At 47.8% G+C, this 26303-nt stretch overlaps 2 protein-coding genes across 3 annotated transcripts in view; one reads left to right on the plus strand and one right to left on the minus strand.

Annotated features, from left to right (window-relative positions):
* lamc1 (laminin, gamma 1) overlaps positions 1-22668 on the plus strand; it is a 52050-nt gene extending 29382 nt beyond the window's left edge. The window contains exons 3-28 of the mRNA XM_087831835.1: positions 667-797; positions 3746-3912; positions 4039-4227; positions 4860-4977; positions 7206-7304; positions 7439-7575; positions 7683-7805; positions 8111-8300; positions 8782-8894; positions 9059-9280; positions 9365-9553; positions 9628-9876; positions 9953-10106; positions 10284-10426; positions 11783-11961; positions 12035-12191; positions 12280-12485; positions 12576-12655; positions 12763-12900; positions 18821-18965; positions 19039-19188; positions 19267-19381; positions 19689-19888; positions 19970-20128; positions 20208-20307; positions 20441-22668. Coding sequence (XP_087687961.1) covers positions 667-797; positions 3746-3912; positions 4039-4227; positions 4860-4977; positions 7206-7304; positions 7439-7575; positions 7683-7805; positions 8111-8300; positions 8782-8894; positions 9059-9280; positions 9365-9553; positions 9628-9876; positions 9953-10106; positions 10284-10426; positions 11783-11961; positions 12035-12191; positions 12280-12485; positions 12576-12655; positions 12763-12900; positions 18821-18965; positions 19039-19188; positions 19267-19381; positions 19689-19888; positions 19970-20128; positions 20208-20307; positions 20441-20697 — 4110 coding nt within the window. The 3' untranslated portion in view covers positions 20698-22668. The remainder of the gene's footprint in view (positions 1-666; positions 798-3745; positions 3913-4038; positions 4228-4859; positions 4978-7205; positions 7305-7438; positions 7576-7682; positions 7806-8110; positions 8301-8781; positions 8895-9058; positions 9281-9364; positions 9554-9627; positions 9877-9952; positions 10107-10283; positions 10427-11782; positions 11962-12034; positions 12192-12279; positions 12486-12575; positions 12656-12762; positions 12901-18820; positions 18966-19038; positions 19189-19266; positions 19382-19688; positions 19889-19969; positions 20129-20207; positions 20308-20440) is intronic.
* Positions 22669-23503: 835 nt separating this feature from the next.
* Positions 23504-25798, minus strand: LOC102792549 (uncharacterized). Of its 2 annotated transcripts, none has more exons than XM_087831895.1 (2): positions 25563-25798; positions 23504-25370 (listed from the first exon to the last, which is right to left on the minus strand). In XM_087831895.1, the coding sequence occupies exons 1-2, from the start codon at positions 25723-25725 to the stop codon at positions 24427-24429; spliced, it is 1107 nt and encodes a 368-aa protein (XP_087688021.1). In that variant the 5' UTR covers positions 25726-25798; the 3' UTR covers positions 23504-24426. The 2 variants fall into 2 exon arrangements, with proteins under 2 accessions (XP_087688021.1, XP_035771827.2); XM_035915934.2 differs by having other exon boundaries at positions 25551-25798.
* Positions 25799-26303: the final 505 nt, after the last annotated feature.

Below are 26303 nucleotides of genomic sequence, written 5' to 3' on the forward strand. Positions count from 1 at the left end.
TCTGTCTTCAGCTCCGGGCCTGACGAGCTTCCTGCTGAACGGAGCCATCGCTGGCTTTCCCACGAGGCGGGATGTTGAGTAACTTTCTTTATCCTCTGAAACCCAACAGGTGTCCTGAGTAATTCCCTCCATCTGGATCTCGTATCGTAAGGCCAAGAAAATAAATTCATTTCTGTGGAAATGTCACAGTGTGAGGGCCCGCTGGTGTCTGCGTCACTGCTTTTCCCACAGCTGGAACTGAAACCACGTCTCTGTTTGCAGATCACACATACCAGGATGTTTCACACGCCTGCGTCTGCTTTGAGTTTAATTTAAGTAATCAGATTACTGGTTGAGGTCACTGTGATCTTAAATCACTCTTGGGGCCACAAACCTGCGTCCACGCTGAGGATCATCCAGCAGTGACATCGTTCCAGCTGTTTGGATAAACGAGAGAAAAATAAAGTTTTAAATGTTTCTTTAGTCGTTGGATCATAAAGACTTTGTTGTCGGCGTCTTCGTTGGCGAGCAGCGGCTGAATGTTGACGGTAGTCTAAGTGTGAAGCCAATCAGGACATCAGAGCATGGTCAGGTGTTTGAGCATGCTCCGTTCGTCCTGCAGGTGCTGTCGGGCAGGTGATGCTCCTGTTTGTGTGTCTAACGCAGCCTCTATGTTGTCTGTTGCAGGACTGGGTGACGGCCACCGACATCAGAGTGACGCTGAACCGGCTCAACACATTCGGAGACGAGGTCTTCAATGACCCCAAGGTCCTCAAGTCCTACTACTACGCCATCTCTGACTTCGCCGTGGGAGGAAGGTAAAGCCTCAGATTCCCTGCAGGTCCTGTTTGTCAGCTGCTCACGTCGCAGTCCGGCGGCGGCGCTCTGTGGTCAGGTCCCGCGGTGTCACTGTGACTGGCGCAGGGATCCACACTAGAATTAGTTTTCGACAGGCATTACTCGAGTGTCACACGCAGCACGACTCTGCAGCCATAATCTGTTTGAATGTGGAGCGCATTTCCCTTACACCGCCAGCATTCCTGGAATTCCTAGCCGGCAGGGCCAGATTATAGGGAAACCGGAATGAGGCGGTCCGACAGCCGTGACGGATGGAAGAAAAGGGGCGATTCCCGAGCCGAGCACCTGGAGGATTTAACCTTTCCTTGTCCCAGGAGGAGATTTTCTTCTGCACCTTCACCTGAGCTCAGCTGGCAGCTCCGTGGTCACATTGATCTGCACTTTGTTATATCAACACTTCTCATTGTGCAAATCTGTGACTCATTCATGCAAACAGCTCGTGAACACTCCTTTGAACTCCTTTGAACTCGTGCAGCAGCTTGAAGCAGGTGGAGACTTTCTGAAGCTCGCTGCTCATTGGACAGAAGATCACCTGCAGTTTTTCCGTTTGCTCACGTTTTGGCCGGGAGGGAGCAAAGGGTTCAAATCCAGCTTAACGTGTTCAGGATTTCTTTCATGCTTCTCCCTCCGACCTGCTCGGTTTGACTGAACCTCCAACAATCTTTCTGTTTTATGACGTCTTGTGAATGATGTGTTACCAGGAAGGTTTCGGTGTAAACCCAGGACACACCCACACAGACGATGATCTTTATAGTTTGTGTGAAAATGTGAAGCGGGCGCAGCGATTTATTTATTGAGTTTAACGGGCTCGTGAGTGAATCTTTGACCTCCTTCACCCTTCAGCTCAGCGTGAGCTCTGCTTTCTTTACGTATCATTGGGAGCTCTTCTCCGTCAGGCTGATCCCACCAGCTGAAATCTGCTCCGACCATGATGGAGCCTCCACCGTGTTGCACAGAAGGACCTCTGTCCCGACCTCCTCCCTGAACCAAATCCAGATTTATCAGATTATCAGAACGTTTCCACTGATCAGTCCAGGTCTTCTGTAATGTGCATGCTAGTGCTGGACCATATCAAACCGTTACCGTATGATGTTGGGCAACGATAAGAAAATGGAATGTGGCGATAGAATATGGGTAAAACGCGCATGCGCAGTGCCTTTGTTTTCATACGCACATGGCTGAAAAAGCATGGCATCGACGGAGAATGAGAAGGGTTCACACACCCATTCACACACTGGTGATGGCAGCTACATTGTAGCCACAGCTACTCTGGGGCGCACTGACAGAGGCGAGGCTGCCGGACACTGGCGCCACCGGGCCCTCTGACCACCACCAGTAGGCGGTAGGTGAAGTGTCTTGCCCAAGGACACAACGACCGAGACTGTCCAAGCCGGGGCTCGAACCGGCAACCTTCTGATTACAAGACGAACTCCCAACTCTTGAACCATGATTGAACCAGAACTGGTTTGTAAAAATGCAGCTTCACTGGTGTGGAACTGGTTTAGCTTTCGTCCGTCAGATACACAACAAAGCACTATTTTTGGTAGCGCATGCTAGCGGGCCGTCGTTATTACCGTGTTGTTTGGAAAATACGGCGCACTTAAAATCATCCTTTGATTTTTCTGAAAGTCGACAGCAACATACTATCAACATAATGTTACCGTATTGTGTGTGTATAACCTCTTTTTAAGTGTTGTGGATATTATACATGGTTATGCTGAGGATATGTCGGCCAGTTTCCACTGGAAATGCCTTTTGGTTAAACTGTCAGCGAGGAATTTGCATTTCCACTGTTAAATGTTTATAACTTTAATGCAGATAAAAACAGCTGCTTGTTCAAGTGAAAATACATTGATTTTTTTTGTAGTCGTAAAGTATTTTGTCTCGTGTCAGTTATATCATCAGTTATATCATCAGTTATATCGTTATCACAGATTTTCAAATGTGTATCGTGATAAATATCTCTGGTCGCTCTCGTGCACACCTCAGCCTGTTCTCGGCTTCTTGGCAGGTGTCCTTTCACGCTCTGCGCTGAGGTGTGCCAGGCTTTCAGCTCTGACAATCACCTCATTGGTGTAAAAATACTTGGTTGTCAAACTGTTATCTCAACATTTTTCATTTGAACTAAAGAAATTGGAGCAGACGATGTTTTTGCGACGGACCGATGGAAACAAAGAGCTTAAAGCTGGTTCTTTGCTCAGTGGTCCAAAGAAAAACTCCCGACCTCGAGACCACCTCAAAGTCTGGCTCCTTTGAAGCAGCACATTAAGAAAGGACTCAAGACTTTTGCACAAAAGTGTGCGACTCTGTCACGCTAACGGCCACAGACTCCCTCCTTCTGCTCTTGAGTGATCGTGGGGACATCTCACTGCAGGAGAATAAAGGACGTGTTGTCCCACGGAGGTTCTGTGCGTCACTAGATGGCGGCGTGTCTCCGACACATTCCTGAGCGCTGCTCGTGAGTCGACTGTTTATCTGTGCGCTGCTTTATCGTTCTGTGCCCTGAGCTCCAGAAGGGCTCAGGCTGCATGCTGGGCTTTCCCTCAGCTCGGTGAAGTCTGCACGTTTACAGTATTGAAGCCGCTGCACACTGACCCGAGGCGCTGCAGCTTTAACAGCTCGGAGCACGAACCTCTCTTCCTCTCTTCCTTCCCACTGTCAGTTTTTCCAACAGCTTGCTGCCAACAGACACCTGAGCCTATAGCCAGAGGTGTCTGCTGAGCAAGTCCCGTCCTGCTGAGGCGGCGGCTGCGCCCCCTCAGGAGCTTTAAGAAAACCTTCGCTCGGAGCTGCAGAGCGGAAAAACAATGACGACAGTAAACCGAACAAAGAGTTGAGCTTTAATGACGGTGTGTGAGCGTTGGCAGCGACCTCCGCAGGTGTGACAGGTGTGCTTCTCTACTCCCAGGTGTAAGTGTAACGGCCACGCCAGCGAGTGCGCGAGGAACGACAGAGGCCGGCTGGTGTGTAACTGTAAACACAACACCGCCGGCGACGACTGCCAAGAGTGCCAACCGTTCTTCAACGACCGGCCCTGGAGGAGAGCGACGGCCGACAGCCCCAACGAGTGTCTGCGTGAGTCTGCCGCCGCACGCTTGCCCGTCGCCGATGATTTTACTGCATCACCAGAGATTTTGGTGCATTTAAACGTTTTCGCTGTTTCCTGTTTCGGGTCTTTTATTGTGAAACTCTCCGTCTCAGCCTGCGAGTGTAACGGGAAGAGCGGCGAGTGTTACTTCGATGCCGAGCTGTACCGGGCCACCGGTCGCGGCGGCCACTGCAGGAACTGCGCCGACAACACGGACGGCCCCAACTGCGAGCGTTGCCTCGACAACTACTACAGAGACCCGGGCGCCAGCCGCTGCCTGCCCTGCCTCTGCAACCCCGTCGGTGAGTGGTGCACACTGGAGAGCGTGGGTGTGTGGGAGGCTGTGAGTGGGCCTCCAACCCGATTGTGAGACTGGCCTTTCCCACGAACATTTGAACACACCATGAATGAACAGTGAAGTGCTCACATTTCCATTTCCACTTGAACACAACAGTCAGACGTGTGAGTGTCTGTGTGTGTGTCTGTGATCGTATTTGATCTTTTTTTGGTCTTTGTGTGTTTTTATGTGTAAATGTTTGTGTTCGTGATGCTTCTGGATGTTTCTGCAGCTCGTTGTTACCTGACATCCTGTCGACTCCTTGCAGTCGTTTTTCTCTCTGGTGTCAGTTTGTCGACGTCTCTGTTGTGTCTGTCGAGTCGTTTGCAGAGAATCGAAACATGAATTGCAGAAAAGCGTGAAAAGGTTTAAAGATCAGGTTTGATTCTGTAAATGTTTGAGTGAAGTGAAAACATGTGAAACCGCAGGCGTGGACTCTGTGGTTTTCAGCAGTTTTTAACGGAGCGCAGCAGGAAACCGCCGCCTAATGTGAGCCAGCTGCTCCACCCACTCTGCACTGCAACGGCTCATTAATGCAGCTGATTGTTTGCATGTGGTTGGAGGTTAACGTGTGTGTGTGTGTGTGTGTGCGTGCAGGCTCCGTGTCCCCTCAGTGTGATGACCGAGGCATGTGTGCGTGTAAACCCGGAGTGACCGGAGAGAAGTGCGACCGCTGCCAGCCGGGACACCACAGCCTGACGGAGGCCGGCTGCAGGTACGCCACTAACCCCGAACATCAGCTGAGCTCAGAGACGCGAGCGTGGCCCGGCGGAGGTTAACCTCCTGCTGGGTGCACGGCTCTCCCACAGCAAACACTTTGAGTATCTCTGTCACTCGCTGGTTTTCCAGCTTGTTTGGTGCCGTCAGCCGTCGGGAAGTCGCTTTTCCTTCTGTAGCAGGAGGCCCAGTTCAGGACAGGGTTTTAATAGTTTTGCAATTTTCATTAGTTTTTATTTTTATTTAGTTTTGACTTCAGATTTTCAATTTTATATCAGTTTTAATTAGTTTTTACCAATTGTTTGCTAGTTTAGTTTAGTTTTTATTTTTTTGAAAATCCTTAGTTTCAGTTTAGTTTTGATTAGTTTCAGTTATAGTTTTAGTTGTGTTTGCAATAATTAAGTGTAACAAAATCCCAGTTTCATCATATCAGTCATTCTGCTCATCCTTGGGTATGTTGCTATTCCAGCTACCATACTGCACCCTGGACAGGTCGCCTGTCTGTCGCAGGGCTAACACGCAGAGACAGACAACTCACATTCCCACCTATGGGTTCTTTAAATAAATAAATAAAGGCAGATGAACAACCATTGATACCAGGCAACTATAAAATGTATATCTTGGCCCCAATGAGACTATTAACTCTCGCAGCACCGGGTGTTCGTAATTTTGGTTCAAGTGAATTGATAAACTTTTTGAAGGCAATTGACTCACACAGTTGTGTAGATATCCCCGTCCTGTTGTCTCGGAATGCATCACGCTGCCTTGCCTGGGGTTAGCTTCTGTTTTCTGGGGATGAGGGTTGAGCGTGCTCCCTTACCTTCTCAAGCTAAGCTAGGTTAGCCTTCTTGTGTGAGCTTTTCAAGTGCACTTTAAGGTTTGTGGGATTTTTTCCCTTTAGAAATGTCCCTCATAATTTGTCTGTTTCCACTACAAGACACTTGCTTTATCCAAAACACAGTCATATTCAAAGTAATCCCAAATTGGACTCTGGCTCCCGACTTTTCCTGACATGATTCTGCGCGTGGACGGAGCAGCGACACAGACGACTCGACTAACGTGCTGCCACCTGCTGGCATAATGAGACACAGCAAGAAAAAAATCTGGAAACTAAACTTCATTTTCACCCTTGACTCTTGTATGACACGCACACATCAATGAAAACTAAACACATTTTTGCTATAAATTCAGTTAATTTTAGTTAGTTTTGTGAACACTCATTATAGTTTTAGTTAGTTTTCCTTTTTTTGTTTTTATTTTTATTTCCGTTAACAAAAATGTTTTTTCACTTCTAGTTTTCGTTATTTCGTTAGTTTTCGTTAACGATAATAACCTTGGTTCAGGCGTATTCACAGTCCAGGTCTCCAGAAACAGCAGAAAACACAATGATGTGAAACATCACTTATCCTCTTCAGGGTTGTGACACCGAGCTGCCCCACGTGAGGAACATTAAAAAAATGAAATCATGTATAAAAAATTGGAACAATAAAGTCTAAAAATGGAAATGGACATAAATCAGGACTGAAGACAGATTTAAATTGTCCTGTGTTTGGTTTTATGTGGGGGGGCATATTGTTCTGGGGGCAGTAACAGAGAGGGCCCGGCCACCTTTAGGCTTCAGGCGAGAGGCCGAGCTGATCCGTCCTCTGAGCTGACTCGGTTTTTCTCTGACGTCTAGCAGCCGAGCGTCCACAGAGCTCCGGCAGTCCAGCCGGAGGTGACGGAGCCGTGGCATTCCTGTGTGGGTCAGATACGACGCTGCTGAGTGGAGCTGTCAGCTGCACGGCGCCGGCTCCTTTAGTTCAGCTTGTTAGAGAGAAGCTGGACGTCGATGTCTCAGAGACAAACTGAACTCTCAGGAGTGTTAAACCCCGTTTCAGTGAAGAAGAACTTGAACTTTGACCCAGAAGGAAACAGGGTCAGGTCAAGGGTCACGATTACATGAGCTGAAGTGTGGTTGGCTGCTGGAGAATGAACACTGAGCTGTGAGCGCCCCCTGCTGACTGAATTTTTTTATTAGACGCAAATATCATAGTTGTTACAAATTGATAGAACTTACGCCCCTTTTTTCTCCGAGCTAACAAAACAAACAAATAAACAACAACAAAAGAAAGAGAAAAAAAATAAACAACAACAAAAGAAAGAGAAAAAAAATAAACAACAACAAAAGAAAGAGAAAAAACAAACAAAAAAACTGATGAGTCTGACTCTCTCTCTCCCCATCAGGCAGTGCTCTTGCTCGCCCTCAGGCAGCACGCAGGAGTGTGACGTGAACACGGGTCAGTGTCGCTGCAAAGACAACGTGGAGGGCTTCAGCTGCGACAGGTGACGCACAGCCCCGCCCACACGGGGCGGGGCCCACACACAGCCCCGCCCACACGTGTTAACATGCAGCGAGTGAAAGTGCAGTTGGTGCAGCAGCACGTCACAGGTGTGTTCTCGCCGTTCGTGTCCCGCAGGTGTAAGCTGGGTTACTTTAACCTGGATGAGAACAACCCTCAGGGCTGCACGCCATGCTTCTGCTTCCAGCACTCGTCCGTGTGCGACAGCGCCGACGGCTTCAGCGTCCACGCCATCAAATCTGACTTTAGCAGAGGTAACAGCGTCTGCAAGCCCCACTCAGGACAGAGAAGACCCCACTCTAACCCCACTGTACTAATGTGTGTGTGTGTGTGTGTGTGTGTGTGTGTGTGTGTGTGTTAGATGATGAGCAGTGGACTGGTCAGGAGCGTGATGGAGCCGGGGGCCAGGTGCAGTGGTCGTCCAGCGGACAGGAAATCTTCCTCATCTCAGAGGATTACTTCCCCATTTACTTTGTGGCACCAGGTACACACAGACACACACAGACACACACACACAGATGCACACACACACACACACAGACGCACACACACACACACACAGACGCACACACACACACACACAGACGCACACACACACACACACAGACGCACACACACACACACACAGACGCACACACACACACACACAGACGCACACACAGGCGCACACACACACACACAGGTGGAGGCTCCACCTCAGAGGCAAGAAACAAAACATGGATGTGTTTTTGTCCCTGTGTAACGCTGCTGCTGATTGGTCGGTGACTCTGACTCGTTTCTGTGTCACAGAGAAGTTTTTGGGGAACCAGGTCTTGAGTTACGGGCAGAACCTGACCCTGAACTTCCGAGTGGACCGGCGGGACAGCCGCCTGTCGGCCGAGGATCTGGTGCTGGAGGGGGCGAACCTCCGGGTGGCCGTCCCCCTCATCGCCCAGGGCAACTCCTACCCCAATGAGAACACGCAGACATACGTGTTCAGGTGAGGAACCAGTATTTAATCCAGCAAACTGGGACAGATAATCTCAGCGTTAATCTGAACTCATAATCTGAACATAATCATTCAGTTTTTATTTACCTGTTTAGATTAATTTAATCTGTCTGGTTGCAGTCGCTGACACCTTTTGCTGACACAGATTATTTGCTGTTAATTTCTTCATAGTCATTTAATCTGGATTAAATTGAAAATATTTTGGTCATAAGATTTTAAATGATTAGTTAAATTGTGAACGCGGGGTGATTACTATTAAACTCCACGAGTACTCTATAATCTGGATTAATAATCTGTTTTGTCCTCCTTGTTTTGCAAATAATCTGGATGAAGCTGTGATATTTGCGTACGATTCTCAGGATTTGTTTCAGAGTCTGCTGCTGATGTCAGCTGATTTAAACCCTGTAGATTATCTGATCATCTGATTTTCCTTCTCAATGCTTTTGTCTTTGCTCTGGATTAATCGCTTCAGGCTCCACGACAGCACAGATTACCCCTGGAGGCCGACCATCAGCCACGCCGAATTCTACAAACTTCTCCACAACCTGACGGCCGTCAAGATCCGCGGCACCTACAGCGACAGGAGTACGCAGCGCGCGCACACACAGACAGACACACACACACACACACACACACACAGACACACACACACACACACACACACACACACACACACACACACACACACACACACACACACACACACACACTCTTATCGTCTACTGTCATTCACTAATCACACTCTCCAGGTGCTGGTTACCTGGATGATGTCTCCTTGGTGACAGCAAGGCGGGGACCAGGTGTCCCGGCGCGCTGGGTGGAGCAGTGCACGTGTCCTCAGGGTTACCAGGGTCAGCACTGTGAGCAGTGCACGGTTGGATACCGCCGCGCCCAGCCGGAGCTCGGCGCCTTCAGCTCCTGCGAGCCGTGCAACTGTAACGGCCACAGCGAGACCTGCAACGCCAACACAGGTGAGGGTGGCGTCAGCGCGTCACAGAGCGACGGGTTCGTTAATACTCACGGCTGATTGGCTGCTTTTTCTGTCCTCCACCCAGGAGCGTGCGACTGTCAGGACAACACGGCCGGTCTGAGCTGCGAGCGCTGCCAGGACAGTTTTTATGGCGACGCCACCCAGGGAACGCCAGGTGACTGTCAGCCATGTCCGTGCCCGCCCGGAGCCACCTGCGCCGTCGTTCCCAGAACCAGAGAGGTGGTGTGCACCAACTGCCCCACCGGGACTACAGGTACAGACGCTCAACTGTCAGCTAGGCTTCCTTGATTAACTGTGTGCCAATCACGTGACCTCACCTGTGTGCAGGTAAGCGCTGCGAGCTGTGCGACGACGGATTCTTCGGCGACCCTCTGGGTCAGAATGGCGGCGTAGTCCGAACGTGTCGGAGCTGCAAGTGCAGCGGCAACATCGACCCCAACGCCGTCGGGAACTGCAACCGCGAGAACGGAGAGTGCCTCAAGTGCGTCTACAACACCGACGGCTTCTTCTGCGACCGCTGCAAAGAGGGTTTCTACGGCAACGCGCTGGCCCCCGAGCCCGCCGACAAGTGCAAACGTAAGAGTCCAAAACCGAAATCCTTCCCGTGACGTTTGACTTTGATCAAACCGTGTGGTCTCTGATTTGTCCCCAGCCTGCGCCTGCTCGCCGCTCGGCACCAGGAACCAGCAGAGCAGCTGCTCTCAGGGCACGGGTCAGTGCGAGTGCCTCCCCAACGTGGCCGAACGCGACTGCGGCGCCTGCACGCCCGGCTTCTTCAACCTGCGGAGCGGGAATGGCTGCGAGCGGTGCGTCCATCACACCCACACATCTGTAACTTCGGTTCTGAGCGCCTTCGCGGTCTCAGTCACAGCGACAAACTTTCATTTCCAGCTGACTGGAAACCTGCGATTAGTTGATTCTTCCAGGAAACACAAACGTGTTGTTCACTCATAGATGATGTTCTTCTACTTTTTCCCCCACAGGTGCAACTGCAATCCCATTGGCTCCACCAACGGCCAGTGTGACATCGTTACGGGACAGTGCGAGTGTCAGCCGGGCGTCGCCAGCCTTCGGTGCGAGCGCTGCGAGACCAACTTCTTCGGCTTCAGCGTGTCTGGATGCAAACGTGAGGAAACTCGATAATGTCACAGTTTGCAGGACGCCGCGCCGCAGCAGCTGTTGGCTTCCTGTTGAGGAACGCACCTGCACTCTGACATTTCTAAGCTTGAATTACTGAGTTTTAGTGTTAGATGGTCGTCTGACGCTGAGATCTGAGATCTATGCTGGACGAATGCAGCGAGTCCATCGCTGTGACGATTTAGCGTTACGTGAACAGAACAGGACCCAGAATAGATCCTGGTGGATCTCCTCCGGTCAGCAGGCACCGGCTCAGGTCTGTTAGAACCAGAAACATGAAGCCATGTGATAGGTTTATGCTACAAACCTATTCGCTGGAACGTTAAGGACAATTTAATTACACAGCAAAGCAAGACACGAGTAGGCAAAGTTCTTCATGTTTCTCGTGCACGGGAGAGAACCGGACAAACGCCGTTCCTTCGCTTGACCTCAGTCGCTCTCGTCCGCTCCCCCGTAACACTGCTCTTTATTGAGGTTACATGAATATACAGGTTCATTAACATACGACGTCTACATACAAACAAAGAGTACCTTGCCTGTGTGTGTGGGGTCAGAGTGTGACCCCATAAAGACTTCCCTAAACCTGCTGGAAGTCCAGCAGTTCATCTAAACAAAAGGCACTTAGCCTAAAACAGCTATGGACACATTTATCCGACCATAAAACAATAAGAGAAGGTACGACCTCTCCCACACTCCCAGGATGAGGGTGTGAATGCCAGAACACTGGAATGCACACAACGTCTCTGCAGACTATTAAGGATCAAACCTCTATCAATCTACAACTAATTATAAAGCTCTAAGCATATATAAGTAGATATTTCTAAGCATAAATGATAATCAACAATACAAATCCAACACCATGTTTCTGGTTCAGTTTTTTAGGGTTTTGCATCAACTGCGTGCACGAGGTGCACCGTGCACCAGGAAGTGTTTAAATCTAGTTTCTGCACCTGCACAGATCCAACCTGCCAACACGCTGTTTTTGATATCCTATCGTACGGGTCCAGAATAACCCTGATTCCTGTTTAAGGTAAACAGCAGGTTGTAATGTTGCAGCGCGTCTGTTAGTTTAGAGTAAACTGGGACTGAAAGGCAGGATCCCAGTTTGGAGCGGACGCTGCAGCACCTGCTTCAGTGAAGACTCAGAGCTTCTCTGCTCTAACAAACTGTAAAGTTCAGCTTTGTTCAGCCGTGGCTGCAGCAACGGCGTCTTCATCACATCAGGCAGAGTCGAGTCTGTGTTGGACAAAACCGAGTCCTGTAACTTTAAGAATCCTTTGATGTCGAGTGTTCAGGGTGACGAGCTGTTATTAACGGACCGACGTCCTCGTCTTTGTTCCTGCAGCCTGCGACTGCGACCCCGAGGGCTCCATGTCGGGTCAGTGTAAGGAGGACGGGCGCTGCGAGTGTCGGCCCGGCTTCGTCGGCGCTCGGTGCGACATGTGCGAGGAGAATTACTTCTACAACCGCTCGGTGCCGGGCTGCCAGCAGTGTCCTTCCTGCTACAGCCTGGTCAGAGACAAGGTGAGCCCGCCTCCGAGGCCACGCCTTCGCTCTCCTCGCGCGGAGGAGCTAACGTTTGTGTCTGCGCGTCCAGGTGAACCAGCAGAGGCAGAAGCTCCACGAACTGCAGACGCTGATCGATAACCTCGGCTCGGGGCAGGACGCCGTCAGCGATCAGGCCTTCGAGGATCGTCTGAAGGAGGCGGAGAGGGCCATCATGGAGCTGCTGGAGGAGGCCAAGGCCAGCAAAGGTGAGACCTGAAGATCTGACCTTTACACTTTAGTTCCTGTCGCTGAGCAGAAAGCCAGGCTGAATGTCTGTGACCTTTGACCCCGCAGAAGCGGACCAAGGCCTGCTGGACCGCCTAAACGGCATCAACAACACCCTGACCACTCAGTGGAACCGTCTGAAGAGCATCCGAAACACGGTGGACGACACCGGCGTTCAGGCCGACCTCGCCCGGGGCCGAGTACGCGACGCCGAGGACCTGATCGACCGCGCCCGCCAGGAGCTGGACAAAGCCAAGGACGCCATCGGCAAATTGGTGAGTGACGGTGCTGTTTCCATGGCAACTAGCTCTAAGGCATTTTTGTTTTTTTTGTTTTTAATAAAACACGACTGATGTCATCGACAGGACATCAAACCGCCCGGCGGCACCGGAGCGCCCAACAACCTGACGCTGCTGGCCGAGGAGGCGCGGAAGCTCGCCGACAAGTAAGACCCCAGCGACGCGTGTGCGTGTCAGCGACGCGCGCTGACGGCCTGACCTTGACCTGAATACTCGTCAAAGACACAAACCGTTTGGACTTTTCTCCTTGCAGACACAAGATGGACGCTGACCAGATTGAGAGGATTGCCAAAGACGCCAACGATACGTCCAACAAAGCGTACAACCTGCTGCTGAAGACTCTGGAGAAAGAGGGGAAAACGAGCGAGGAGATCGAGGAGCTCAACAGGAAGTACGTCCTGACGAAACCTCACTTTAACTAGTTTTTCCTGCCGTCGTGGTTACAGGTGGTTTTTGTCTCTTTGTTTGTGAGTTTTTGTTGCTTTGTGTGAGGAATCCTCATCGGTTTGTGGAGGTGTTTTGGAGGTTTCGTCTCCCCTTCATTTGTTTTTCCTCCTTCGTGGTTGCTCTGCTTCGGTTTTGTCCACGTTGTGGTTTTTTGTTGTGGTTTTTTGAATCTTCGGTCACATTTTGTTTCTATTCAGTTATTCTTTTTATTATTTTGACTCATTCTTGGGACCTTTTCAGTGATTATACGCGTCTCTGTGGTTATTTTGCATCTCTTTGTGCTCATATTGTGTCTCCTGGTCATTACAGCTGTGAGGATGTTTCTTTCATTTTTAACTATTTTTATAGGAACTTTCTGAACCCCTTGGTGGTTTCTTTGCATCCCATTTTGTTGGCCAGTTTGTCTCCCCCCAGGGCAAAGAGTGCCACCAATTTGGTCGCAAATGCAACCAAATTTTTCAATGGTGCAACTAAAAAAATCTTAGGTCGCGCCGCATCAACCAACTGTTTGAGTAAAAAAAAAAGTCTCTGCAACTCTGAAAGTCTCCGTGTGGTCAACAGCAGACACACATTATGCCCATATCATTGTCTAAACCAATCAGAGATAGTCAGGGGCGGGACCTCTCTGATTGGCTGTGGTCCAGTTGAAAGTGCAGGCAGAGAGGGAGAGGTGAGTAGCTTGAATAAAGCGATATCGATTCATTTAATCCTGAATCGACTTTTAAATATAACTTTGTTTTGCCAGAAACGTCAGAATCTCAGGTTTAATATTTCAACAAACAGCAAACAGTAAATGAGGTAACGGACTCCACACAAAGACGGAAACACAGCACGGACCCGACGCATCAGAGTCAGTTTTCTGTTTCGGCTTCCAGCCCCGACGGCCCGTACACGGACACGCCGTCGGGGCTGGAAGCCGACAGCTCGCTGACTTGTCGGGTCCGCGCTGTGTTTACGTCTTTTTTGCGCTGATTCTCGCCAACCAAAATTCACTGAACCAGCAGCAAAAGAAGATCAAACTACACTTCACATTTGATAAACATCGTCATGAATTCCCTCTGAGCTTCGCTGTTTTGCTTCCACCACAATAAAACTCACACACTCTGTGCGTGTGTGTGTGTGTGTGTGTGTGTGTGTGTGTGTGTGTGTACTCCAACAGTTTCTCCTCTCAAATCTCTGTTTTCTGTATTATTAATTCTCTTATTACCCGTCAGTCTACCGTTGTTTACAGCGCTGTCTCTTTCTTTTCTTTTTTTTACTGAGGCTTTCTTGTCCGAAGTAATTTAATTTCTGCTGGAGAAATTTTAACTTTTTAAAATTATGCAATATTGCAGAATATTTTTAAGGTTATCTGCTATAAAAAGCATCCAGACCAGGAAAATCTCCTTCATGTTTTTCTGTTTTATCCTCAGTTACTTTGACACAAAGGCCTCAGCAGTGATGCTCACACCTCTGATGAAGTCTCACAGTATCAGTAAATGATCATAATTATAATATTTCTGACTGTCTGAGGCTAAATTGAATTGAATCTGGATCTCTTGAATCAGAATCGAATGGATTATAGAAATCAGTGATGATGCCCAGCCCCAGAGAGCAGCCTAGGCCCAACAGAGTGGATGTAGCTGTGAGTGATAAGAAAAGATGAAAAGAACGATTGATGAGTTTTTTGTTAAGTTAAGGCCTGATACGTCTGAAATTCACAGCCAGCTCTGACACGGAGCCATCAACCTCTGAACGCTGAAAAAGCAGCAGTGTATCCAGAAACACATTATATGCTACTATAAATGCCCAAGTGTCCCCGCGGCCTTTCAGCAGCAAACAGGTCGTCAGTGGAGCCGATGTGATGATGAAGTCATCACATCGGCTAGTTTCTAGATGAAGTCTAGAAACTAGCAACAAACAACTTAAACATTTACAAAGAAAGAACAATACAGTATCCACATCTGAACCAAAGAGTAAAACAGTGAAATGTGGATTATTAAATATTAGGTCTCTCTCCTCCAAGTCTCTGTTAGTACATGACTTAATAATTGATCAACAAATTGATTTACTCTGCCTTAAAGAAACCTGGTTGCAGCAGGATGATTATGTTAGTTTAAATGAATCAACACCCCCGAGTCATTCTAACTACCAGAAATCTCGAAGCACAGGTCGAGGGGGTGGTGTGGCAGCAATTTTTCACACCAGTCTATTAATTAATGAAAGACCAAGACAGACTTTTAATTCATTTGAAAGCCTGATGCTTAACATTGTCCACCCCAGCTGTGAAACTCAGAAACCAGTCTTACTTGTTATCATCTATCGTCCACCTGGGCCTTACACAGAGTTTCTGTCTGATTTCTCAGACTTTTTATCTGATTTAGTTCTGAGCTCAGATAAAATAATTATTGTGGGTGATTTTAACATCCATGTTGATGCTAAAAATGACAGCCTCAACATGGCATTTAATCTGTTGTTAGACTCAATTGGCTTCTCTCAAAATGTAAAAGAACCCACCCACCACTTTAATCACACTCTAGATCTTGTTTTAACATATGGCATAGAAACTGAACATTTAACAGTGTTTCCTGAAAACCCTCTCCTGTCTGATCATTTCTTGATAACATTTACATTTACAATAATTGATTACACAGCAGTGGAGAGTGGACTTTATCAAAGTAGATGTCTTTCTGAAAGCGCTGTAACTAAGTTTAAGAATATAATCCAGCCACTGTTATCATCGTCAATGCCCTGTACCAACACAGAGCAGAGCAGCTATCTGAACGCTACCCCAACAGAGGTCGATTATCTTGTTAATAATTTCACCTCCTCACTACGTACGACTCTGGATACTGTAGCTCCAGTGAAAACTAAGGTCTCTAATCAGAAGTACCTGACCCCGTGGTATAATTCTCAAACACGTACCCTCAAGCAGATGACTCGTAATCTGGAGAGGAAATGGCGTGTCACAAATTTAGAGGATCATCATTTAGCCTGGAGAAATAGTTTGTTGCTTTATAAGAAAGCCCTCCGCAAAGCCAGAACAGCTTACTACTCATCACTGATTGAAGAAAATAAGAACAACCCCAGGTTTCTCTTCAGCACTGTAGCCAGGCTGACAAAAAGTCAGAGCTCTTTTGAGCCAACCATCCCTTTAACGTTAACTAGTGATGACTTCATGAACTTCTTCACAAATAAAATTTTTATCATTAGAGAAAAAATTACCAATAATCATCCCACAGATGTAATATTATCTACAGCTACTCTTAGTTCCATTGATGTTAAGTTAGACTCTTTTTCTCCAATCGATCTTTCTGAGTTAACGTCAATAATTACTTCCTCCAAACCATCAACGTGTCTTTTAGACCCCATTCCTACAAAACTGCTCAAAGAAGTCCTGCCATTGATTAATTCTTCGATCTTATATATGATCAACCTATCTCTAATAATCGGCTATGTACCACAGGCCTTCAAGGTGGCTGCAGTTAAACCTTTACTCAAAAAGCCATCTCTAGACCCAGCAGTCTTAGCTAATTATAGGCCAATCTCCAACCTTCCTTTCATATAAAAAATCCTTGAAAGAGTAGTTGTCAAACAGCTAACAGATCATCTGCAGAGGAATGGTTTATTTGAAGAGTTTCAGTCAGGTTTCAGAGTTCATCACAGCACAGAAACAGCTTTAGTGAAGGTTACAAATGATCTTCTTATGGCCTCTGACAGTGGACTCATCTCTGTGCTTGTCCTTCTTGACCTTAGTGCAGCATTCGATACTGTTGACCATAATATCCTGTTAGAGCGATTAGAACATGCTGTAGGTATTACAGGTATTGCACTGCAGTGGTTTGTATCATATCTATCTAATAGACTCCAATTTGTGCATGTAAATGGAGAGTCCTCTTCACACACTGAGGTTAATTATGGAGTTCCACAGGGTTCAGTGCTAGGACCAATTCTGTTTACATTATACATGCTTCCCCTAGGCAGCATCATTAGAAGACATAGCATACATTTACACTGCTATGCAGATGACACCCAGCTCTATCTGTCCATGAAGCCAGATAACACACACCAATTAGTTAAACTGCAGGAATGTCTTAAAGACATAAAGACTTGGATGACCTCTAACTTTCTGCTTCTTAATTCAGATCAAACTGAGGTCATTGTACTCGGCGCTGAAAAGCTTAGAAATATGGTATCTAACCAGATTCTTACTCTGGATGGCATTACCTTGGCCTCCAGTAACACTGTGAGGAACCTTGGAGTCATTTTTGACCAGGATATGTCCTTCAACGCACATATTAAACAAATATGTAAGACTGCGTTCTTCCATTTGCGCAACATCTCTAAAATTAGAAATATCCTGTCTCAGAGTGACGCTGAAAAACTAGTTCATGCATTTATTACTTCCAGGCTGGACTACTGCAATTCATTATTATCAGGATGTCCAAAAAACTCACTGAAAAGCCTTCAGTTAATCCAAAATGCTGCAGCAAGAGTACTGACAGGGACTAGAAAGAGAGAGCAGATTTCTCCTGTTTTGGCTTCCCTTCATTGGCTTCCTGTTAAATCCAGAATTGAATTCAAAATCCTGCTCCTCACATACAAGGTCTTAAATAATCAGGCCCCATCTTATCTTAATGACCTTGTAGTACCATATCACCCTATTAGAGCACTTCGCTCTCGCTCTGCAGGCCTACTTGTTGTTCCTAGAGTATTTAAAAGTAGAATGGGAGGCAGAGCCTTCAGTTTTCAGGCCCCTCTTCTGTGGAACCAGCTTCCAGTTTGGATTCGGGAGACAGACACTATCTCTACTTTTAAGATTAGGCTTCAAACTTTCCTTTTTGCTAAAGCATATAGTTAGGGCTGGACCAGGTGACCCTGAATCCTCCCTTAGTTATGCTGCAATAGATGTAGGCTGCCGGGGGATTCCCATGATGCATTGAGTTTTTCCTTTCCAGTCACCTTTCTCGCTCACTATGTGTTAACAGACCTCTCTGTATTGAATCATATCTGTTATTAACCTCTGTCTCTCTTCCACAGCATGTCTTTTATCCTGTCTTCCTTCTCTCACCCCAACCAATCGCAGCAGATGGCCGCCCCTCCCTGAGCCTGGTTCTGCCGGAGGTTTCTTCCTGTTAAAAGGGAGTTTTTCCTTCCCACTGTTGCCAAAGTGCTTGCTCATAGGGGGTCATATGATTGTTGGGTTTTTCTCTGTATCTATGAAGCGCCTTGAGGCGACTTTTGTTGTGATTTGGCGCTATATAAATAAAATTGAATTGAATTGAATTGAAGTTTAATATTGTCTACAGTATTGCCAAAGAGAGCCAACTTTTTCAGTAACTTATCTTCCTTGAAAAACTGAGCTCCAAATAAAGAACTTGGTGTTGACAGATTGTTAGTTAATCATTTACAAATCAATATTATCTGTCTCAACAACATGTAAAACTGTGGTGTTCAGCAATGCAGTTGAAAAACTTAGGTGCGCCTAACTTTTCTGCTGGTGCGCCACCAGTGCAACCGCGGCAACCCGTTAGTCTAGAGCTCCGCCCCTTCAGTCATTTTGCTTTGTCGTTACTTTGCTTCTTAAAGTCATTTTTCATCCCTTTTTAGCACTTGGGGCTTAATAATAATGCTAATCGCTGAAATTAATACTGAAGCTTTTTGGGATTCTTTTAATTTGATGCTCTGCAGCTCGTCCAAACGGGCTCCCGTGCATCCAGCAAGCTGTTCCCTCAGATCGTTTTGGGAAGGACAGAAACGTACAGCTCGTTCTTTTGTCTCACAGCTGGCTTCAGATCCTGAGTGATTTTTGTTGTCAGACATTTCCTTCAAAGATGAAGAGGAAGAGTCATTGAACTTCCTGATCGTCTGTGTTTTGTGTCCAGGTACAACGAGGCGAAGGACCTGGCCAAGAACCTGGAGAAACAGGCCACCAAGGTTCAGACCGAGGCCGAGGAGGCCGGAAACAAAGCTTTGAAGCTCTTCGCTAACCTGACCAGCCTCCCGCAGATCGACACCAAGGCCCTGGAGGTGAGAGATGGACGCCGCCGTTTAACGTGGAACAGCAGAGGAAAAGTGTCGTAACTCACGTTTCTGTTTTCAGGAGGACGCCAATAAGATCAAGAAGGAGGCGGCGGACGTCGACAAGCTGATCGATAAGACAGAGAAGGAGTACAACGACCTCCGAGAAGACCTGAAGCCCAAAGAGCAGGAAGTGCGCAAACTGCTGGATAAAGGCAAAAGTGAACAGCAGGTGAGTTCAGGGCCTCTGGGAGCTTCTCAGGGAAACAAAACGCAACACACAAAAATGTTTCCTCTTCCTGTGCAACAGACGGCCGATCAGCTGCTCGCTCGAGCCGACGCCGCCAAAGCTCTGGCCGAGGAGGCGGCGAAGAAGGGCCAGGCGACGTTCAAGGAGGCTCAGGACATCCTGGACAACCTGAGAGGTACCCGAGTGTTCGCCGTTCACCGGTTTCTGTCTGCTGCGTTATTGGTCCTTCAAAACAAGATAATTAATAATAAAACCTGTAAAACTGTCCATCGAGGCTTTGAGTTGACTTTGACAACAAAAAAAACTCTTGAAGGTGCTAATAGTTGCTAATGTGCTAATAATGCGTCCCCTTTTCCATTTTCCTGAAACGCACCATTTCTGCTTCAGGCTCCGGGTGAGATGATAAAAACCTGCATGGAGATTTAAAATAAAGCAGTTTTCGTCACGTAACTCTGATCCTTTTTCTCTCTGACTTCCTGCAGATTTTGATAAGAGGGTCAACGACAACAAGACCGCCGCAGAGGAAGCCTTGAAGAAGATCCCCATCATCAACGCCACTATCATGGCCGCCAACGAGAAGACCAGGCAGGCGGAGGAGGCGCTGGGCAACGCTGCCGGCGATGCTCGAGAGGCAAAGAGCAAGGCGGAGGACGCCGAGAGGATAGCCAGTAATGTGCAGAAGGTAAAGCGGCGGCTCATCATTGGCCTGCGTCAGCTCGCCGGTTTCTCTCCTCTCACTGTGATTAAACTCGTGTCCTCGCAGGGCTCCGCCAAGACCAAAGAGGAGGCGGAAAAAGCCTTCCAGGACACCACCAATCTCGACAACGAGGTCAACGACTTGATGGCGCAGCTGACCGACGCCGAGAAGGAGCTCGAGGAGAAGAAGGCCCAGGCCGACCAGGACATGATGATGGCGGGGATGGTACGACTCACTCGTCGCTGAACTCTCAGACTCTCTCCAGGCGTTATAAAAAGTTTAACATTCATGTTCCCGTCCTCAGGCTTCGAACAGTGCAAAGGACGCCGAGGATAACGCCCGCAAAGCGAAGAGTACAGTGAAGACGGTCCTGAAGGTCATCACGGACCTGATGAACCAGCTCGGTAAGAACACCGGTCGAGCTGCAGAACCTGAACGTCTGAATGACTCGTTTCTTCGGGAGAAACCATAACGCTGTCTTTTTAATTAAAGACTGAACGATTGACGGGAAACTAACTGGTTTTGTTTCGTGTGCAGGAAACATCGATAAGATCGACCTGAGCAAACTGAATGAGATCGACGAGTCGCTGAAGAAGGCCAAGGGCGAGATGGACAAAAGCGACCTGGAGAACAAGCTTAAGGAGCTGAACAACGTGGCGCAGACTCAGGAGGCGATGATCGACGACTACGACCGGCAGATCCGCGAGATCCGCGCCGACATCGCCAACCTCAACGACATCAAGAACACATTACCCGAAGGCTGCTTTAACACGCAGTCCCTGGAGAATCCTTAACCCTAACCCCGCCCTTCTCTTCCTCTAGCCCCGCCCCTTGCCCCACACTCACATCTAACACTCCGGCGAGCACGCCGCCTTTTACCAAAAACACTTTTTGTTTCAGATTTTTTTTTCTTTGACGAGACAGAAGCCGACGTGTGAAACCATGATCACGTTTTCAGCCGCCGAGAAGCAGCTGATTTTTTTTTCCCGAGACGCAGGGGCGTGGTTACGCTCGAACGAACTAAACGGCGTCGAGAAGCCGTGCAGAGGAACCAGAACCACAAACCCGACGTGACTGCAGCCGTCTGCTCCACAGCAGGAAGTTCGAGCGACGCAGGAAGCTCTGCCCGCATTTCTGTGTCCCACCAGCCATTTCCCATCATGCCCAGCGGCGCTTTCACAGCGTCCGCTCACTGAACGCCACTGCCTCCTCTAACCGGCAAACACAGTGAAGGAACCCTCGCTTTTCCTCTGAAGCTACGTGCCGATGCAAACAGCAGGAGACCTCCTCCTCTGACAGTATTTTCTCCTCCAAACAGGTTAAAGATACAAACTCGGCTCCGCGACGAACCGCAGAAATCCAAAACATTTCAAAACTAAACTCGTTTCGAGACGACGCATCGCGATGATATCAAGATTTCTCGTCAAGCTTGCAAAAAATTTAAAATGTAAAACTTTGAGCCTGAAGATGTAAACCCGGGAGATTCTCTCGAGTTACGAAGTTAAAATTAAAGCGCCGTCATGACTGTGAGAGACGTGAGATTCAGGATGTCGTTAAAAAGATAAAACGCTGATTTCTTTCTCGCACTGAGATGAAATCTCGATGTTATTTCGATGCTCTTGACGATTTCCTGTCGCGAGACGATCTGGGAGAGCGCCGCGAGCATTGCTGCTCCTCGGTGTCGATAAGCTGTCGCAGGCGTTTGGCAGGAAGTCTTTTCAGTTTTGTGTTTTCGGGGCTTTTCATCTTCGGCGCGCTCTCCACGCTTCAACGCTCCCGTCTGGACTCTCACGCGTTAACGCTTCGCTCCAGGCTCGATCCAACACTATGCAACTTTGTACATTTTGCGTAGCGAGAGTTTTATCTGATACACTGGTGCTAATAATAATTATTTCAAATGTTCTATTTTTGTGTGAATGTTTTTTTATTATTCTGACACAGAGTGAGGAACTTTTGTCGTGTGTAAATATCTGATGATTCGGGCTGATTTTCTCCACCCTGCAAACAGCCTCCATCACAATCAATCAACGGGAACCTCCAGCATAAATATCTATAAATATCTATAAATATGAATATCTCATCACATGTGCCTAGTTATTATTATTATTATTACGCTTGCTTGTATACAAGGCTCCGTGTTGCTGCCTCATAGCGACACCATTACGTTTGTGTGTTTTTGATTCTCGTGTTTGTTTTCACCCTCTCACCAATCAGGTTGTTTTTGAGTGGGCGTGGCCTGCCTCACCAGTCATTTCACTGAATGGAGTAAAGTCACATGTGGCTAAAGTAGCTTTTAATTAGTGTTTTTGTGCCTTAATATTAAAGTTCCTGCGAGGGCGTCCATGCTTTCATTTTGTCCTCGTGTCGGTACTGAAGCAGGTTTTTCTTTTTGTTTTTTAAAAATCAGGTCCCAATAAAACAAATCCAATGCCACTAGACTATTGTGCTTTTATTTTGAAACTCCCTCCCCTGACCAGTGCTGGGGAGGCTTTTGTCTGTTTTATTTCTCTCCTCCATCCATTCAGCCGCTCTGCAGGTGGTGCAGCTCACGTGATGTATAAACAGTATTTTAAGTTATAATGAACCGCTTATTCGTTTTGCACCGCCCCCCACGTCGCCTCAGACGGCGATGTGCGAGCTGCGCGGCGTGCAGGGCGGCACGTCTGCAGCCCTGTGAGGACCTGAGTGCTTGTTCTTGTTTGTGCCCACGTACCTGTAAATCCAAACGTAACATTTGAATAATAAATAAATAAATTCCTACAGTTTGTCCGCGTGTGCTCCTGTTTTCTCAGCAGACTGTAACACAAAGATGGACGTAAACGCCACAGAGCCTTAGCGTTAGCGTTACAACAGCTGCCATGCTGGTTTCCTGGAGACATGTTACGGAGACACATGTGGAAGATCAGGTCCCAACACCACAAAGACGGTCCAGAGGTCGGGTTAGCTTAAGTGAAGCCCAGCAGACAGCTAGCGGCTCCACCCACCTCTGTCACCATCCACCTGCTGGTGAAAGAGGCCACGCCTCTAATAATGCAAACCTTAAGCCTTAATAAATGTAAACAGGTGAGCTGTAAGAACATCCTCCCCCTGCACAGGTGTTAACTGTAAATATTTTAACATGGAGCCTCCAGTGGACGTTAGAGGAACTGCAGGGTTAGCTTTTACTTTTGTTTTTATAAGACTGAAAATTGGAAAATTCGGGAAAACTCCGGGAACTAAAGAGGGAATAACTACATGCATGTTTCCATCCGTGGACTTTTCCTCCTAAACCGAATGTTTGACGTGTTTTCTGTTGCCAACTCTCGTCATCCAGACCAACCACACAAAAGTTAACCCCTGAGGTCATGAAACCAAACACAGAAGGCCGAGCAGGTGAACTCATCAAGCGACTCCTGAAAACATCTGGCCTGCTGCTGTGCGAAAGCTCCTGTATCAACTTTATTTAAACCTTTTTTGTGCATCAAAAGATTCCTGAATATAAAATATACAAAGTGATGTCTTATTTGTTGAAAAGGTCAGAGGTCACTGCATTCATTTTTTTATATTTCACACAAAATCCCAACATTTAAATAAAACAAAATATTAATATCAGTTCTGATCAGACTGACACCATATTTACTCTGGTTCCCTTTAAACACAAATCAAAGCAAATCACATGAAAATAAAGTTTTATTGGGTCTCAAACTTCTGCATCACCTTTAATAAAAAACTAAAATGAGAGGAAACGGACACGTGACCCGTGTGTCTGTGCTGTTTGTGACTCTTGTCTTTTGAGAAATGTTTAAAACGATCACTTAGGAACTTGTTTACATCCTGTGGATGTTTCATTCTTTCAGTGTAAATTTTTAAAGGAATTTTTAAGCTAAAATGTAAAACCTGAGTCAAAAAGTTCTTTTGATCTTTTGAAAACTTTCACGGAAAAATCTGATGTCATCAACCAAACCTGTGAGAATTAACAGGAGTACAAAACTGAATCTTCTTCTTGTCTAAAGGTTTATAAAGTGTGAATGTTAACGATTAGAAATCTCTGTTTTCAATTTTAAACTCTTTTGAGCTGAGATTTTTATTGAGCATGAGCGCTCAGTCTGGCCTGCAGTACCTTCAGGGCCCACCAGAGGGCATGACCCACAGTCTGGGCCTCACAGATCCAGAGGGCGTGAAGAAGTGTTTCTGCAGGTGAACCGTGATAGGAGGAGACACCACACAGGTCTTTATCATCGTGAGACTGCGTGGAGGTTTAAAAGTGCACCAGGTGTGAATGCGGCCTCCAGAACTTTAACAGGAAATAAGTCACGGCGTCTGCGGCGTCCTCAAGCCCATGTGACCTCGTTCCACTTTTGGGCTCTCATTGGTCCGTAACCGGCAGCGAATGGCGGTCGACCCCGCAGCGCCTGATAAATAATCCAGATTATAAAATGAAAAAAAAAGTCCTGATTCACGGAGTGGCACCACCCTTCAGCAGCACCACCCAATCTGTGGTAAAAACAGGAACTGTGATTTCCACCCACAGTCCTCGCCACCCGTCAGGACGCCGCACTCTCACCGTGGTTTTTCATGTGGCGCCGCAGCGTGTACACGTCGCTGAAGCAGCGGTTGCAGTGGCTGCAGCAGTACGGCCGCTCCTCCGTGTGGTGCTTCATATGGTGTTTAAGTGGCGTGCTGAGAGCGAAGCCCCTCCCGCACACGGGGCAGGTGTAGGGCTTCTCGCCCGTGTGCGTCCTCATGTGGATCTTCATGTCCGAGCTGGCCGTGAAGCCCCTCCCACACACGCGGCAGCTGTAGGGTTTCTCCCCGGTGTGTGTGCGGGCGTGGCGGATCATGGAGGAGGTGATGTTGAAGCCCTTCCCACAGATGGTGCAGTGGTATGGCTTCTCGCCAGTGTGCGTCCTCATGTGGATCTCCATGTTGTTCTTGCGGGTGAATCGCTTCCCGCACAGCCGGCAGCTGAAAGGCTTCTCGCCCGTGTGGCTGCGCGTGTGCACCTTCAGCTCCACCCGCCGCTGGAAGCTTTTCCCACAAAACTTGCAGACGTGGCTCTTCAGGTGTGTCCGTAGGTGCTCCAGCAGGCGTTGCCGGTCAGCCTGCGGCTCGCCGCACACGCTGCAGAGGCAGCACTCGGCGGCGGCGTGAGTCTCGGCGTGGTTCAGCAGAGAGCCCCGGTAGCTGAACTTCATCCCACAAACTTTACAGCTGCAGGAAGTCCCACCTCCTCCACCGCCTTCACCAACAGCAGGAGCACCATGAGGAGGAGGAGCAGCGGGCTCCTCACAAGAAGTGCCCGGCTGGGCTTCGTCTTTCATTATCTCCACCATCTGAGCCTCCTCCTCCTCAGGCAGCTCATGCTTGAATGGTTTAACATCATCCTCTGCTGCCTGAGGAGCGACCCACACCTCCTCCTGCTGCTCCTGCTGCTCCTGCTGCTCCTGCTTGATGGTCGGCGGCTCAGACTCCTGGAGGTGCTGAGTGTCTGCAGAGGACGAGAGTTTTTTTAATTTCTGAAGAATATTTGAAACATTAAAAAGATTCTTGAGCTTAAAGAAAACAAACAGAACCACAAACTCCAGAAAACAAATCAGCAAGACGCAGTTTTCGTTCCGCTGAAGCTTTTATTGTGAAAAATAAACAACAGAACCAGAAGCTCGCTCACGTTGGACCGGACCTGTGTGCGCGTCCCCGCCGACAGTCGCGGGCGTCGGTGCGTACAGGCGGATGAGCTCGTCCTCGCGCTCCACCATCACTCTCTCCACCAGCACGAGGATCTCCTCCGCCGCCGCCGCGAGCCGCTCCGTTACCGCCGCGCGGAGGAGCCGCAGGTGCGCCATGCTGACCGGAAGAGCCCGAAAACAGCCGAAAACAGGCAGCAAGCCGCCGGATTTTAGTCCCTGCAGCGCACTGCGGCTGCGTCAACAGCAGGAGACGGAAGTTCCGCTTACACTTCACAATAAGAGCTTATATTTGTATATTTCTGTTACTTTCCTGCAGACTTGAATAATTTTTTTAAGTTATCATATATGTTTTGTGGATTTGAAATGTTTACGTTTGCATCTTTTTCTAGCAGTCTCAAGTCTCTCTGTGTGTGTGTGTGTGTGTGTGTGAGAGAGAGAGTGATCTTTTTTTTTTGTTTTCTCGTTCTTTTCCATACCATACCACCTTTATTTATAAAGCACTTTAACATAAAACCAGCGTTCACAAAGTGCTGTACATGCTAATAGCATAAGTAAAGAAAAATTTAAATGAGATAAGATAAGTTAAAATAAATAACTAAAAAACTAAAATAAATTGAAACATGTTAAAACAAATAGAGTCAACCCCTCTAATCAATGCCAAAGGCTTCAGCGAATAAATATGTTTTAAGAAGACTTTTAAATTCAGAGAGAGAAGAGGCCTGCCTAACATGCAA

The sequence above is a fragment of the Neolamprologus brichardi genome, chromosome 18, assembly GCF_056152115.1.
Source record: "Neolamprologus brichardi isolate AB-2024 chromosome 18, ASM5615211v1, whole genome shotgun sequence".
NCBI lineage: Eukaryota > Metazoa > Chordata > Actinopteri > Cichliformes > Cichlidae > Neolamprologus > Neolamprologus brichardi.

Bases quoted from the DNA above. Each gene is read 5' to 3' on its own strand.
- LOC102792549 (XM_035915934.2), bottom strand. From the start codon at position 25,725: ATGGCGCACCTGCGGCTCCTCCGCGCGGCGGTAACGGAGCGGCTCGCG. The intron at 25,371-25,550 runs GTGAGCGAGCTT...CGTCCTCTGCAG, and splicing joins GCACACAGGTCCGGTCCAAC to ACACTCAGCACCTCCAGGAG.